The sequence below is a fragment of the Panthera uncia genome, chromosome C2 (genome assembly GCF_023721935.1).
Source record: "Panthera uncia isolate 11264 chromosome C2, Puncia_PCG_1.0, whole genome shotgun sequence".
Taxonomy (NCBI): Eukaryota; Metazoa; Chordata; class Mammalia; order Carnivora; family Felidae; genus Panthera; species Panthera uncia.
This window is the reverse complement of record NC_064810.1, coordinates 130,725,415-130,742,281: the sequence shown is the minus strand read 5'-3', so window position 1 is coordinate 130,742,281 and position 16,867 is coordinate 130,725,415. Positions and strand designations below refer to the sequence as shown.

The following is a 16,867-nucleotide window of genomic DNA, read 5'->3' as shown; positions in this document are numbered from 1 at the left end:
CACCATAAAAAGTATTTTTAAGCGTGTGATATATTTTATTAATACTCCAACTTCAGTTTCTAGCCGGTTGCTTTTAATATTTGAATACCCCACTGTGAAGTCCAAGCAGCTTGAGGCCTGGTGTTTCTGGAAAAGCTTTCTTGATGAATCTTAGCCTGTGTCTTCTCTGACAAAATGGACCAGTGAGATGAGCGGGAACGCCGTCTTTTGGGTTTGATTAATGGGCACGGTCAATGGGAATTATTCAGCACTCTCCTTACAAAGTCCTAGACACTGAATTTTTTACAGTGTGATGTTGCATGTGTGTGATCCAGTGACTGCGTGTGATCCTTTGAAATGACAAGCAAGCCAATAACAACTTGATCTCCCCCTCTCCCTCCACCCTTCCTTTCACACACACCCCCACACATACACACAGACACACATGCACACACCCCTGTGGTCACAGCAGTCTGACAGTCTGATGCTTCACAGTCATTTGTGGTCTGGTGGCATGCACTTAAGAACTCATTTGATGAGGCCTTTGTTGCTTGGCTAACTCCTCCATGATTGGCCTGTAGAACCCTAGGTTTAAATAAGCTTTAAAAAGTGCTTTTAGTCGTACTGAGATTTTCCCCTTGACTTTATCCATGATTCAGGTAAGGTGTTAAGAGCTGTGTTTTATGAAAGCTGATTGGTGGTTGCCAGAGAGGGGAATAGGGAACTGCTTACTGGGTATGGGGTTTCCTTTTGGGGTGAGGAGAATGTTTTAGAAACAGAGGTGATGGTTGTACAACATGGCGAACGTACTAAACGTCACTGAATTATTCACTTTAGAATGGTTGATTTTATGTTATGTGAATTTCACCTCAATTAAAAAAAAAAAAAAAAGACTACACAGTGTTTTAGTAGTGTGGTCTCCTGAGCCTGGCCATGTTTTATTCTTTTTCTTAAGTTTCAGAAACATGAATTTATGTGATAAGACAATGACAGAAATCTGAATTTGGAAAGCCTGAAAACGATAGTTGTAACTTATTCTTCAGATTTAGAAATGACACAGATAGAAGCCTTCGGGCTGCACACATTATTTTAAAAAATTGAATTCCTATTCTTTACCTATACAATAAAAAAAAAAAAACACATTTGAAAAATGATTGATTTTAGTGTTTCGCTAAATTGGATCTACTGCAAAGCCCAGGCAGACTGATGTTATAGAAATAACGGCCTTCAAGGAACTTTAAAAAAAAAAAAAAAAAAAAAGAGGGAGAGATTTGGTTGAACAGTGTCATTATCAGCTTTACCTGTGAGGGAAATTACCCGGGGGAGATGGTGTCGGTCCTCTTGTGTTTCGCTCTCCGGTATTGACAGATCCATTAGCAGATGTAATTAGAAAAGCAGAGTTGGACTTTGAATAATTAGGTTAAAGTCACAGATGATTGCTGAGCAAAATAATAGAAGCTGTTGCAGTTCAGTGTGCCGTTGCCTGCCGTACAGAGGAGAGAAATGAGTGGCTGCTTGCTGTATGCCAGTGGTTTTGTTCTTGCCTTGGAACCTGGCACTTTCCCAGCAATAAAGTTTGAAGGAGCAAAGCCGTCCCTTTGGCTCTTCTGCAGATGTCTGCAGGGCTTCGTGTCCGGGGAATAAGTGGGGCTGCGGAATGTTTTTGCTAAACAAAACATAGTCATAGCAAAAACAAAATCTCCTTCATCCCAGGAGTGTTAAGAAATGTGTGGTTTTGTGGATTAGGTCCCCCCCTCCCCTGTTTTCATTCCCTTTTTTTTTTAAGTCCTGGAATAATGGTTTATTTATTTATATGGAGTTATTTTCTGAAAGGAAAACAGAACACTTATTCTAGAAGACCTTGGGACTCTCATGCCACCCAAAATACCTTTCCGGCAGTACTTTCTATATTTTGATATTTTTTTTTAATCAAAAGCCTGTTATTGGTAATTGAGTGAGGAAAAAAAATATTTCCAAGGAATTCAAAATGTAATTGTATAGTTCCCAAAAAATTATATAGTTCTAAACATTTTGTTCATCTTTACATCAGTGTAGAGGAGAGGAGAATTGGGAAATAGAGGGCTGTGTCAAATACCTGCAGGTGTATCCTTGAAAACTGATATAAATAGTGATGATGTGGGAATGAACGGAATCACAAGCTCTTCAGTATGTGACCGAGGCTTACAGCGTGCCTTGACAATGCTATGATCAGGGATAGGAAGGAGTAGGGGGCATCTATCCCCCTACATTTATCAAATGCCCCATCCAGTCTGCAACCTACCATGCCTTGGCTTTGGGCCATATGGACTTGGAAATAAAATGAGAATTACTTGCCAAATCTAAAGATTAGGAGAGTTTCTATGAAGACCAAGATTTCTGAGTTCTTCAAGGTAAGAATGAGAAGTTTTGGCACCATTGGGCCCACATTCCCATTGGCAATAAGCAGGCCGAAAGGCATGATACTGCCCTCTGGGTGAGAGGGGGCTTCGGTATCCATTGTTCCTCCCATGGCTGTGTCTCTTGTTTGTTTGTCCATCTGGGCCCTGGCCTTGCGATCTGCCCCAGGCCCTCTACCAGGTCATGAGATAAGAGCCAGCCCCCACCCAGGCTAGTGGGAGAAGCCAGCTGGAGAACTGGGCTTTGTACAGCAGTGGCATCCAAGTCCTTGTATGGGATGAAGACGCAGCTCCCTGAGTGGGAGCACCGGGGCGTCCAGCCTGGTCCTCAGGTTTGCAGATTGACCACAGTAGATAAAAAAGACCTTGGAACTTGACAGATTGGAAAGTGGAGAGAGAGGAAAGTATGATCTTCAGATGGACATTGGGCCCTAACAGTGGCATTTCCTCAGACTGGAGTAACATTGGCCAAGAAAGCATCATCAGTGCCCCTTATCTTCAGAATATGAAGGATTATAATTAGAAATTTCAATTTACGATGAGGTGGCTTATGGGTTCAGTCCTGGAGTGGCCTCATAAAAGCCCAGGAAGTCAAAGTAACTTCAGGTAACGGATACTGTTTTCTTTATAGCTCTCCACTAGGAAAGAGGGAACCCATTGTCCCCAGATATACTTCTTAGAATACCCCTTTTCTCTCCTATGACTGTGCAGGCATCTCTTCCCTGGAATGCCCCTGAATGTCTCCCAGGGACAGTCAGAACAGGCAGAATCCTTTCTAATCCCTGGGATAGGCAGAAGACTGGGACCCTCAAAGACAGCAGTGATTTTTATTCGGTCATAGTGGCAACATTATTTTCTTGCCTCTCTATCCATCTCTCCACCCATTCGCACGTGTGGGTATTCCGTATTCCCATTTTGGCTCTAGGTTAGGGGAACTCTTTCGGTTTGCACTGCAGACATTTATTATATTATTCAGTATCACCTTTTAATTAGGAACTGGTACGTTACTCTTCAAACTGAAATAATGAAATCATTGCATTTAGTGCTGGAAGTTCCTTTCAGAATTGCCTCTCCAGGGTCTTCATTTTATAAACAACAGACCCAGGAGATGGGGTGGGAGTTAGATGACTTGTCCAAGGTTACATAATTTGTAAACGAAGTCAGGCAAATCTCACAAAACAAAAATAATGGAGAGGTTATCCGGGTGGGTGGGGTGAGAAAGAGACCAAGAGACTACAATTGGTATGTCCATCCACACAGAGAAGTCATTCCTTTCTTTATTTTTCTAGTAATAATAGTGGGGGAGTGGTCAGTTTATAAGAACTAGGGTTTTTCTGAAGGTTAAGGTTCAAACAGAAACAAATTAAGGCCTTTAATCATATTTACAATAAGAGCCTGGTTTTATTTTATTGCGATGAGATTGTTGAGATTAATTTTTATTTGTTTTTTAACCATGAAGCTAAACTTACTTTGACAGCTTGCATACCAAAAATTAAAGCCATAAAATTGCTGAGTTTTGACAAGAGATACATCTTTAGATTTTAAGATAAAAATTTTAAAGATACTATGTTTTATTCAGGAAGCATTTAACTATAAAGTGGTTGATCGCCTAACGTTTTGAGTGCACTGATTTGAAAGCCTGGAGGGTAAGGGGTGTGGGTGGAAATGGGAAACAATTTAGTGGCCCAGCACTGTACTGTCATCACCAGCCTCAGTTGACCTATATCCCTGACCAACTCCCCACCCACCACTGCCAGCACCACTGAGAACGATACTTTGGAGCTTTATCCGTTACACACACATCATCCCGTTTGATTCTTACAGCCGCTGTACGATGTCATTATCCCCATTTTTTAAACAAGGAAACCGTGTGTTCACATGCCCAGGATTATCGCCAGGGAGGAATGTAGCTAGAATCCCAAATTTTCCAAACGTACGGGCTGCTTTTATTTCTTTTTATTAGAGCGTGATGCGTAAGGGGGAACAAATACATAAATTATCAGAATCTTAGTAAAGGCTTATTTTATTACAGCAGTAAGAGCTTGAAATACTTGGCGCGTTCACAAAACACCACACTGTGGAGACTGGCTGAGTGGGAGGGTCTCATACTGGTTGACTCACAGATGCTCTTCCTACACATTCTTATCAGAGAGGAGGGGAGCTTAGTGCTGCCTAGCATTTTGGGGTTTGATCGCTGTCGTGAAGTTACCCACCCCAAAAGGCCTGCCCTCCTACCAAAAGTCCATTACGTTTTGCAGACGAAACCACAGGCATCTGTGCCACACGCGGTTATGCTCGTTCAGTTCGGTTGCTTTGTAATCTCTTGATAGCAGAAGAAACCTGCCCCTGTTCCCTTGACACCCTGCATAACAGACCTGCTCCTGTCATTTGCAGGGCCCAAGAGAAAAAGTGCAAGACACGTTGGGCCTGAGCCAGCGCTAGGGTGAGGCGAGGGAGGCAACATTTTTATTTAAAAAAATTTGTTTAATGTTTATTTATTTTTGAGGGAGAGAGAGAGACAGAGTGCGAGTGGGGGAGGAGCAGGGAGAGAGGAAGACACAGAATCTGAAGCAGGCGCCAGGCTCTGACCGTCAGCACAGAGCCTGATGTGAGGCTCAAACTCACGAACTGCGAGTTCATGACCTGAGCTGAGGTCAGACGCTTAAACGACTGAGCCACCCAGGCGCCCCGAGAGGCAACATTTTTTAAAAAGACAAGATCAGTAACAGTGTGGTGCTAAGCCATATTGGAGCTTGAGGCAAAAGGAAAAATCAATAATACTGATCCTGTATTTATTAAAATTTTGGATATTTTGTTTGTTGTAGACTTCTTGCATGAATTTTCACTTTGTAACATATTGCATTAAATTTTTATTGATCTTTCTTACTGAGTTTTTGGTGCCCCCTAAATTTTGCGGCTGTGGGGGTGTCTCCCTGCCCTCCCTTGGGCTTGCGGATGCACACATTGGGGCACCATCCACCCTTGCTGCAGATTGGAGAAGCCTGTCCAATCCCCCAAAGTGGGCCCTGGGCTCTAAGGGCAGAGAATTCCAGGGTCTTGGCTGTGGGAAGTTGGGCTATGGATGACAGGTGGGTACGTGTCCCTAGGTCCACTGTTTCCTTGCCCTCAGAGAGGAGAGGAGAGTGGTTGGAGGAGGGCCAAAGGAACCCTCTGGACAGTAGCTCTCGGCCTCAGAGTCTCTTGGAGAGCTTGGGAAGGTACAGATCACTCAGACTCTGATTCAGCAGGTTTGAGGTGGGGCCCCAAGGTCTCCATTTCTAATGTGCTCCTCCGTGCTGCTGCTGGTGGGTCAAGGAGCACACTTTAGAGAAGGGATCCACGGTGGGGGTCTCCTTGCCTGGGTCTAAGAAGTTGCTTGACAGATTTCTGTGCGTGGAATTCAGGTTTCTGTGCGAGGAGTTCGGAGGGGCTCAGCGTTCTTTACCAGACTTGTCTTCAGATCTTTGGTCGAGCAGCATGTCCAGAATGTACCCTTCAAGGGAAAAGATGTCATATTTTTCTGCTTTCCCGGCCAACCTTCGCTTTGTCACTGTTATTAATGAAGGTTTCTCCAGGATGCTGGGCACTGCTTTAGAGTGAATCATTGCTATAGATTTTTTTTCCTGTAAATTTCTTGCATGATGTATGGAAATGAGAGCTACAGTGGCTGATGTTAAGTAGTGTTCTTAAGTACCCCTAGATTTGTTTTTAAGATTGTGTTTTAAAATAACACATTATTTTAAAAAATACATAAAGAACTTTCAGATAATGTTTTTACATATAAATCAGAAAATTTTAAATGTCTTATCAACCCTCCACCCAATGACCCTGATGGATGGTAACAGTACCTACTCCAAGTACAAAAGAAAGTAAAAGCCACCTTTCCATCCTTCCCTCTATTCTTCAACCCTTTTCTCCAATATTCATATTTTTGTGATTTCTTTCAGAAAAAAAAATTTATTCTAAAAAAGATTATCTCTCTGTTTTTATACAAGACTAGCATAGGATAAACACTTGACACCTTGCCTCTTAATAATTTATCTCGGACACATTGCCATCAGCACATAACAGATTTACCTTAATCTTGTTAAATAGCCCATAGGATTCATCACTGGGTGTCCCAGTGTTTATTTAGCCAGCTCTCCAATGAAGAACTACTTGGTTCCACGTTTTTGCTATGTGAACATATCTGTAGTATCTTTGTCCATAAAGCCTGAAAAACATCTAGGAGTCCAGCCATAGATGCAGTATCCGGTAGTGGGGTTGTTGGACAAAGGGTGTGTGTACTTTTAGGTTGGAAGGCAAGCATCATATTCCCCTTCAAAAAAGTTTACCTGATCAACCATGATGAGCATGCCTGTTTCCCCAACATTCTTGCCCACAATGGATAGCATAGAAGTAAAAAGAAAAAAATTCTATTATTCCAATAGCAATATTAGTAGAAATAAACTTGTTAAGTGTACAATATCTATGTGAAGAAAACTTTAATAAGTGCCTGAAGGACCTCAAAGAAGTCTTGAATAAACAAAAATTATGCCTTGTTCTTGGATGGGAACTTGTAATATGATGAAAATATCCATTCTCCCTCAGTTAAGCTATAATTTGAACATGATCCAAAAATAATATCACTAGGAGTTGGGGTTTTTTTTTTTTTTTTTGGAAGGAAGGTTTGATGAGCTGATTTAAAAGATGATTTAGAAAAAAACAAACAAACAAACAAGAAGATTCAGAAACTAAACAGGAGGATAAGAAGTTTCAGGAAGTAGCCTGACCAGATATTAAAATGTAACGTTAAAATTGTTAAAATAGATAAGTAGAGGACAATCATAAACTTGAATATATTCAGGAATATAATATATGATAAAGGTAGCATCTCAAACTAATGGGAAAAAATGGATAAACATGGGGGGGGTAGAATATTGAATTCATATTGAATAAATTCCAAACTGGATCAAAGATTCATATCCAAAAAATGAAATATGTAGTAGCAGGAGAATCGTTTTATAATACCAGATGTCTCTGCTCTGATACAAAACTCAGAAGTCATTGAAGACAAGATTGAGAAATTCCACTTCATAAAAAAAAAAAAATTCCTCATGACAAGACCCACTTTATGCAAAGTCAAAAACGAACAATAAATTTGGAACAATATTTGCAAGTGATATCACAAATAAGAACTAAATCTCCTAATGTATAAGAGTTTCTACAAACCTATAGAAAAAAGGACCAATAGCCCAACAGAAAACTAGGGCAAAGATTATAGTTAACAGAAAAGGCGACACAGACAGTATTTAAAACATGACATGTTCAATTAAAAAAAAAAAAAATACAAGTTACATAATGAGAGAAATACAGATTACCACCACAGGGATCATTTTTTCACTATGAGATTTGCCAGGGCATGGAAAAAGAAATACCTTTGTACATCACTGGGTGGGGGGAGGTGGTAAATCCATGTTACCCTGTGGAAGAAATCTGGCAAATATCTGAGAAAATTACAATGCATTTATCTTTGGTCTAGCAAATTCCTAGGTATGGAATTCCTAGGTATGATATATTATACATGAGCACATGTGAAATTACGTAGGAGCGTAATTTTCGTCAGCATTACTTATAAAAGCAAAAGTTTGATTAATCTGTGGTACATCATACAAAGGAACACTGTTCATCTGTAAGAGGAATGAAGAAGAATTCTGTGTGCTACTACTGAATGCTTTCTAAGCGAAGTATACTGTCAATTAATAAAAATTAATAAAAAATGAAATGTGTAACACTATGCTACCATTTGTATAAAAAGAGAGGGAGACATATAGACTTTACTTGTGTATGAATTCAGCAATTGTTAATGTGTATACAAAAAAAATGGATAATACTGATTGCCTTTAGGGAGAAAGCCTGAAGGGGGACCGGGCTGGGATGTATACTTTTAATTGTGTATATGCTTACAGCTTTTGATTTTTGAATCTTGTCTGTCCTTCTCAAAGAATTGTTTTAAATCCAAATCTTAAAATAATTCCCTAGGTGAAAAATACTTGTTTTGATATTCATAATTCTAATGTTGAGTTAATGTGAGTGTTTTTTCAAATATTGACTAGCTTTTTGTGTCTAATTTTAGGCAATTGCCTATTCGTATTTTTCCTCCTCCCTCCCTCCCTCCCTCCCTCCCTCCCTTCCTAACTTCCTTCCTCCCTTCCCCCTTTTCCTCTTTCTTTTTTTCTTTCTTTCTTTCTTTCTTTCTTTCTTTCTTTCTTTCTTTCTTCCTGTAGTTTCTTTGCAAATTAAGGAAATTACCTCTTTGTCTTAAGTGTCACAGAAATTTGTTCCAGTTTGTCTTCTGACTTTGTTAATACTGCTTTTTGCCACCTGGAAATTTTATATTTGCGTGCAATTTCATTTTTTCCTTCTCCTCTTTTTCTTTTCTTTTCTTTTCTTTTTTTTTAATTTTTGGAGGGGATGGAAATGACTCTTCCAATGTGACCTCTGAGAAGACTGACTTCTAGGTTTAAGACATCCAGTTAGCAATGCCTTGAGAGGAGTTGGGGAATAACCTGCTGCTTTAAGTTCTCTTTGAAGGCAGTAGTTAAAGCAGGAATAAACTCGCTCTTAGCAAGAGGTGACCTGGAGGTCTCTGCAAGGGCAAGGGGAGAGGGACTTGGGTGGGGGAGAGCGGGCAGTTTTGTTGGGTCCCTGATGAGCCTCTCCTCTCTCCATCTACAGCAGAGCTCCCTCGGTCCTCAGCAGTGAGGCTGGCCTCCCTGCACGACCTGCCTGCCCAGCTCCTGGAACTGTATCAGCAAGGCTTCTCACTAGTGGCCCTGCACCCCTTCGTGCAGCCAACCCACGAGCGGGAAAAAACACCCCTAGAGCACATCTTCAGGGCCATCCTGATCAAGAAAACTGATAGGTAAGTCTTCTGAGGGTCAATGGTTAGCTTAGCATTCCGAGGCTGTTGTGTGTTGAATGGAGGAGGGAAAGTGAGAAGACAAGGGGTGGAGAATATATTTGAAATTTGCATGACGTTCTCAGGGCCTCTGCCCTCTGACAGGTAAGGCAAAGTGTTAGACAACCAGAGAGGAGTTTCATAGTGTCCTGTGACTGTCCACGCCTGACTCCGTATCACATCCTGTCCCCCCTTTAATTTATTGGATTACACTCCACTAGAAAAATGCCTCCTCTGAAGAGGTGTACTCCCAGAATGATGTAGCTGGTAAAAGCATCATACTATTAATCTCAAATGCATGGCTGCAAAACACAGTATTTTTTTTTAAGTTTATTTATTTGTAGGGGCGCCTGGGTGGCTCTGTTGGTTCAGTGTCTGACTGTTGTTTTTGGCTCAGGTAATGATCTCACGGTTTGTGAATTCCAGCCCTACATCAGGCTCTGTGCTAACAGTGTGGAACCTGCTTCAGATTCTCTCTCTCCCTCTCTGTCTCTGCTCCTCCCAGGCTTACTCTCTCTGTCTCTCTCTCTCTCAAAAATAAATAAATTTTTTAAAAGTTTATTTGTTTGTTTATTTACTTATTTATTTATTTTGAGAGAGAGACAGCAAGAGTTGGGGGGGTGCGGAGGGGGCAGAGAGAGAGAGAAAATCTCAAGCAGGGCTCAAACCACGAAGCCATGAGATCATGACCTGAGCTGAAACCAAGTGCCAGATGCTTAACCAACTGAGCCACCCAGGCTCCCCAAAATTATTTTTTTAGAGGCTAGATACAAACTTAATATCTTCCTCAAAACTGTAGAGATATTGGATATTTTAAACTTACCATAAGTTCTGTCAGTCACTAGGGAGGAGAAACAAAAGCCACTTGAATCAAGTGCTGTGATTGATTTGGTCTTCATTTTGATTTTCAAGACTTAGAGGATGTTTTCCAGTATGGCTTGCCCAGCTGAATGCTTATTCTTATGCTCTTATTGAGTCTCATTAGGCAAAGAGGGTTGAGGTTGGTTTCTCAAAAGGAGCAGTATTAATTTTAAGTGATTTTTTGTTTTTAACAACAAAGGTGGGATAGTAAACACGTTACGTTTTTGTGCTTCATTGTGAAATAAAGTCTGGCAAGAGGAATCAGATCTGTCCTTTGGCCAACTATCATGGGAGGAATGACGACATGAGGTATAGTTTAAAAAGCGAGAGGGGACGCCTGGGTGGCGCAGTCGGTTAAGCGTCCGACTTCAGCCAGGTCACGATCTCACGGTCCGTGAGTTCGAGCCCCGCGTCAGGCTCTGGGCTGATGGCTCGGAGCCTGGAGCCTGTTTCCGATTCTGTGTCTCCCTCTCTCTCTGCCCCTCCCCCATTCATGCTCTGTCTCTCTCTGTCCCAAAAATAAATAAAAAACGTTGAAAAAAAAATTAAAAAAAAAAAAAAAAAGCGAGAGGGCAGAGTGACTGCTTCTCTTTCTCTCTGCCTGGAAGATAGACACCTGGCTAGTGAGCTCACCAAGGCCAGCTGTGAGGCAGAAGGCTGAGTGACTAAGATGGGCTCCTCCTTCCTGGCCAGTAGAGTTCATTTCTTCATGGCTGATCAAGCTCTGGGCTCTTAGTCGGAGTCAACATGCATTAGAATTTGAAGTGAGAGATGGCAGGCACCTTTGCTAATGTCCAGAATTACCATGGTTTGTGTAGAGTAAAACTTTTCTCAAGTCTGTCTTTTCTGAGTATTGGTTTCTTTATGTCAATTTGCTGTATATCTGGGTCAGTCACAAGAGAGCATTGTTCTGGGAGCCATAGTGGTTTTAGGTTCCACCGACACATAGGATATGCCTGATTATTTATAGGTCCCTTGTACCAAGTGTTCACTGTGTGCCGGGCTTTATAGGTGTCATTTCATTCCCGTAAGCAGTCTTTGAAACAGGTACTTTTTTTCTTTCCATTTTAAAGGTAAGGAAGCTGAGGCCCAGGCGTTGACTTCTTTGTCAAGGTCACACAAATGGCAGCAAGCAGAGCTCTGACTGGTCCCAGGCAGGCTGACTCCCAGACCTGCATCTGAACCCTGATGTGAGGTACCTGAGGTGTTTCTGCACCCAGGATTCTTGTGGACAACTCCTTCCCAACAAAAGTGGGGAAGATACCTTTGATTTTTAGATGAAGTAATTTCATCATTCCACCTTCCTCCATTTTTACCACTCAATAATCTCAAAGAAGTCAGAATTTCAGAAAGGAAACAAAATAAAACCAACCTACCATGTACCTCCCAGGTTACACAAGGCATACACTGGGCATCAGTGTTTCTGTTCCTTACCTCATGCCACTGGCCTTGATGTTTAGAGGGAAAAGTCCACTTTGGTCAGGTCACAAGAGCATCCCTCTTGTGTAATTCCACTGTCAGGGATTTGCCATGAAGTCAGCACATCATAAATGAATTTGACTCTAAATGTGAAGATACTTTTTTTTTTTTTTTTTCCTGCTGTGGAGTACCGCCTCTCAAACTTTGATGTGCCTCCTGTGAATCTCCAGGGATATTGTTCAAGTGCAGGTCTGGAGGTGGGCCTGGGACTCTGCATTTCTTTCTCTTTTTTTTTTAATGTTTATTTATTTTTGAGAGGGAGAGAGAGACAGAGCATGAGCCGGGGAGGGGCAGAGAGAGAGGGAGACACAGAATCTGAAGCAGGCTCCAGGTCCTGAGCCGTCAGCACAGAATCTGACGCGGGGCTCAAACTCACAAACCACAAGATCATGACCTGAGCCGAAGTCGGACGCTTAACTGCTTAAGCCGACCGAGCCACCCAGGCGCCCGGAGACTGCATTTCTAACACATTCCTAGATGGTATCGATGCTGCTGGTCCATAGATCACACTTAGAGCAGCAAGGGTTAGAGGACCTGACTAATTCTTGTCCCACTCCGTGCCTGACAGTCACCTGCATTCCTGGGGATTGCCCCTTCACTGCCAGGGAGAGTTTTGAGAACTGGAAAAGATGAGAAGGAACATGCTTGTGGTTGGAGGGCCTGTGCTCTATGCTGACCTGGCTGTCAGTGAGTGCTGTAGTGTCAGGGGCACATTTGTAGATTTTTCTGGTACTAAATGATTTGCAAGGTCCGAACTTACTCTCAATTATCTGATCAGATGAAGTGGGTGAGAAAGCTCCTCTTAAGGATGAAGAACCCTCACTTTTGGGAATAGTCCATTATCAGCCAGTGGTGGAGCTGAAGTGTTCAAGAGGGGTTTTTTTACTTCCACTGAGGGCAGTCCCTGAGCTAATGAACTTACTTTCCAGAAAAGGAAAATGGGTCAAGCTATTAAGAAGAATGAGACACGGGTGTGCTTGAGGGTTTTTAAGTAAGAGAAGATGGCATTCTCCTTGGGTTCAAGTTCACTCTGGTCTACAGTGCCTGGACCACCTGCCTGGATGACTTTAAGGAACATTCCAGGTTCTTAACAAGCAGAATCAGAGCAAGAAATTCCTTGGATAACTTTGTGCTGCATCTTTGAAGCTGCTCCCACCCCCACCCTGTCGTGTTTGTTTTTTTAAAGGAAATTGCTAAAGCCATGGTAATGACAGTGGTAATTTGCCATTCTCTTGGCAAAAATGACAGAATTTCCCCACATCCATTCCCCATTAGTATTGGGTGGGAGGAGTGGGGGTGAGAAGCAGGATCATTATAGGATATCATTTTAAAGGACAGGCATTTTCTCATAACAAACACAATAACCATGTGTGTTTGCAACTGAGAAAAGACACCACACTATTAAAAACAAACAAACAGGGGCGCCTGGGTAGTTCCATCGGCTAAGTGTCCCCTAGACTCTTGATTTCAGCTCAGGTCACGATCTCAGGGTTCATGAGACTGAACTCTGCTCAGGCTCTGTGCTGACAGCCCAGAGCCTGCTTAGGATTCCCTCTCTCTCTCTCTCTCTCTCTCTCTCTCTGCCCCTCCCCCACTTGTGCTATAAACAAACAAACAAACCAACAAAAACCAATGGAGCTTTTCCTGTACCAGTAGGGAGTTTATGTAGTAGAAATGAAACAAAGGAAGTACATGATTAATCTTTAATAAAGACAGTTAAAATGATATTTTTCATAAAGTCTGCCAAAGTTCTGACAGCTGTAGATGCTGTTAAATGAAATAATTTAGGTCTCAAAGATGAAGTAAATGCCTGGTAAATATTTTTTCTAAGTGGACCATCTTGATAGAGCTGTAGGTAAACTTTTTAGAGTACCATCAGTCCAAATCAAGTTCATTTGCAAGAATTACCGTGGGATGACTACTTGAAACTTGGATATGAATCTTAATACGTTTGAAAGGTGAACATAATGTTTTTAGCAAATAACTAGCCTTTGGGATCTGCAGCCAGACCAGGAAAAAGAATAGAGCGTGCAAGCTTGCACTCATTTCACTCCCTCACTCCCTCATTCATTTGCAAACACTCACTGAACACGTATTCTTTGTAAGGTTTTTTCCTAGGAGCTCCACTTGGTGGGGAGGTAGAAGGTGCGAGGTTCAACTGGACACGGAGCTTGCCTTCCAGATACCTGCGATTTAACTGAGAAAATAGGGGGCACCTGGGTGGCTCAGTCAGTTAAGTGTCCCAACTCTTGGTTTCAGTTCAGGTCATGATCTCATAGTCTGTGAGTTCAAGCCCCACATCAGGCTCCAGGCTGACAGCACAGGGCCTGCTTGGGATTCTCTCTCTTCCCCCTTCTTTCTCTCTCTCTCTCTCTCTCTCTCAAAATAAATAAATACACTTAAAAAGCAACTGAGAAAATAAGGCATGCCATGGGAGTTTGGAAAAAGAAGTCACCTGCTGGAAAGGAAACCAAGGAAGTGTTTCTGGAAGAAAGAGCTTTTAACGTGGTCCTGATTTCTTTGGGGCAAAAATAGGAGTAATGTGCAAGAGGTAGAGGAGTGTATTTAAATCTTATAATGAAATGTTTTCTCGTGGAGTTTGGATAATTTGTGAGCATCATTGACAGTCTAACTGGATCATTAATGAGTTTTTCCAAAGGCTCAGCACAGTAGTATTTCTCTGAGCCCTATACCATTTTGACAAACCTTACTTAAATCCACGAAAGATTGCCTGATCTTTTTTCTTGAAAATTCTGATAACCACCCTTTCATTTTAAGATGTCAGGCCAACCCATACACCTAAGTACAAATTGTTCTTGATCCTAGGTGTGTTGAATTTACTTTGAAAACTGACTCAAGAATGAATAGCTGAATACAGAATATTTAATGAATAAGTAGAAAGAGAATTTGTACTCTTTCTCAAAGCTCTTTCTTTGGAACACTTAGTGATTTTTAATGGACGGTATAGTTAGTATAGTTTCATTCACTGAATTCTAAATACAGTTAAGTTGTCCTTCAATTTTTGGGGGCAGCTTTCCTTAGAATGAGTTGCCAAAGATCTCAAAACTTGCTGGCTAAGAGAAGTCACTTATTACAATGTCACTTCTGGTATTTCGTGAGTATGGGTTTAATTCTAGGTCATTTTATGGTTGTAGACATGAGTACAAAAACACATTGTGCTGCCCCATTTTTCAGCTGCTGAATTGTCATTGTTCACACGTAGAGCCATGATTGAAGCCATTTGGGTCCAGGTCCCCTGGGATCTTGCCTTATATGGTACAGAGGACCACAAACATTGGTGAATTCTGTCCACATTCATCAGGTGCCCTTTGGTCTAGGGTGAGGGGCTGGGGCACACAGCCAGACGCCGTTAATGCAAAGGGTGGGATTCGGAAACCCTTGTGGAGGGTGGAAAATGCATATAATGAACACTGCCCTTAGGAAAAAAAAGAAAAGGAAACTACCTTTGAGAATCTCTATCAGCCCATGAAGTAATACTGGAGCATTTCTCTACCTGATCTGTGCATGTTTTCCTGCAGGACTAGACTAGATCGGTGTCTCCTACAGTGAACCCCGTGGGGAAGTAAGTCGGTTCCGTGTAGAAGGAGCCTTCGTTAGAATCACACCTGGGGACAGGGGGGTGAGGTGCTTGCACCTGCAGAGGCAGAGGCGTTTGTGGGAACCCGGGGGGGAGGGAAAGGTCTCCGCGCCTTGCCTCCCGGCTCACATCCATTCTGGGACACATCTGCCTGTTGAGAACAATTGGGCCGTTTTAAGTGGTAAACAGGCCTGTCCTTCAGTCAGATTTCTCTGAGATAAACGTGTGAGATGATAGCTTCACTATGCAAAGATGGCTCTAAAGAGCTCTCAAAAAACTTCTCTGCTGGGCTGGGAGTTGTCAGATATATATGCAAATTATGTGAATGCCCAGCTAAATCAATAGGTCTTGGTTTTCACCTCTCACCCGGAATTTATTAATGGAGGTGCTTTAGAAAAGGAGGCTCTGTGGTTCCCATTTGCTCTGGGTCTGGAATGATGGGTGGATTTAAATTTTTTTTTTTTAATTTATTTTTAAGAGAGAGACAGAGTGTGAGCAGGGGAGGAGCAGAGAAAGAGGGAGACACAGAATCTGAAGCAGGCTCCAGGCTCTGAGCTGTCAGCACAGAGACCGACACAGGGCTCGAACTCACAAACTGTGAGATCATGACCTGAGCCAAAGTCGGATGCTTACCCACTGAGCCACCCAGGAGCCCTGATGGGTGGATTTGAACAGGGAAACAAGTGGTGAGATGGGTCTCCCAGGCAGGCGGACTGGTTCTGGAAGAGCCAGAACCCAGAAAAGCAAACCAGGGATGGTGTGGGGTGACCAGAGCACGAGGTCAGAGGGAAGCAGGGAGAAGAGGCATGAGAAGCACAGGGCCTGGATCAGGAGGCTTCCAACAGCCGGGCTAAGAACTTCGAATTTACCCTGAGGTCCGTGGGGAACCGTTGCAATAGTTTTGTTTTATTTTGTTTTGTTTTGTTTTGGAGGAGCAACCCTTAGAGTCATGCTGAGTTTTCAAAGTGTAAGAGGCGAAGGAAAAGAAAACTAAGAAAAAAGAAAAAAAAAAAAAAAACCCAAGAGGGAGAAAAAATGGAGGCTGTCAGTTATGGAGGGAGCCGGATGGTAACTGAAGTAGGCTGAGATGGATGGGAGATGTGTCTGATGGGAGGAAATAGTGGATTTTAACATTTAGCTGAAAAGGGACAGCATGAGGGTAGAGGAAGAATCGAGATACGAGTGCAGTTTTGACTCTGAGTGACCCGGAGGGGTAACTGGAGGAGGGGGGGAGTGGGGAAGAGGAAGGGCTGTGTCTTCGTGGGGTTTCCCAGAAACAGATCCTGAGAGGATCAAGGAAGTGTTCCCAGGAAGCCTCGGTGAGAAGTGGGGACGCGGGACGGGGAAGGGAAGGAAGCCTGCAAGAGTACAATGTCAACCTTGGCCTGATTGGGCAGGAAGCAGCGAGTGTACCTTGAGGCTGGGGAAGCGGCTTCCGTACTCCTGCACTGAGGAGCCCTTTGCCACGAGCCACCCTAGACACTTCCAGATCCAGGGCACATCCCGGAGAGGCAGTCACGATAGCCGAGGAAGACCTGGAACATGCAGATCCTGGGGGGACGCACAGAACCAAGAGGGGCTTTGGGGGGCATCTGGGTGCGTATGGGCAGCGTC

General features: G+C 42.7%; 1 protein-coding gene across 2 annotated transcripts in view; it reads left to right on the top strand.

Moving 5' to 3' along the window:
• The window catches only part of RFTN1 (raftlin, lipid raft linker 1), a 207,754-nt gene that overhangs the window by 70,990 nt on the left and 119,897 nt on the right, over nt 1-16,867 (top strand). For both annotated transcript variants that reach the window (XM_049629852.1, XM_049629851.1), the window contains exon 3: nt 9,093-9,279. In XM_049629852.1, the coding sequence (XP_049485809.1) occupies nt 9,093-9,279 (187 nt within the window). The remainder of the gene's footprint in view (nt 1-9,092; nt 9,280-16,867) is intronic.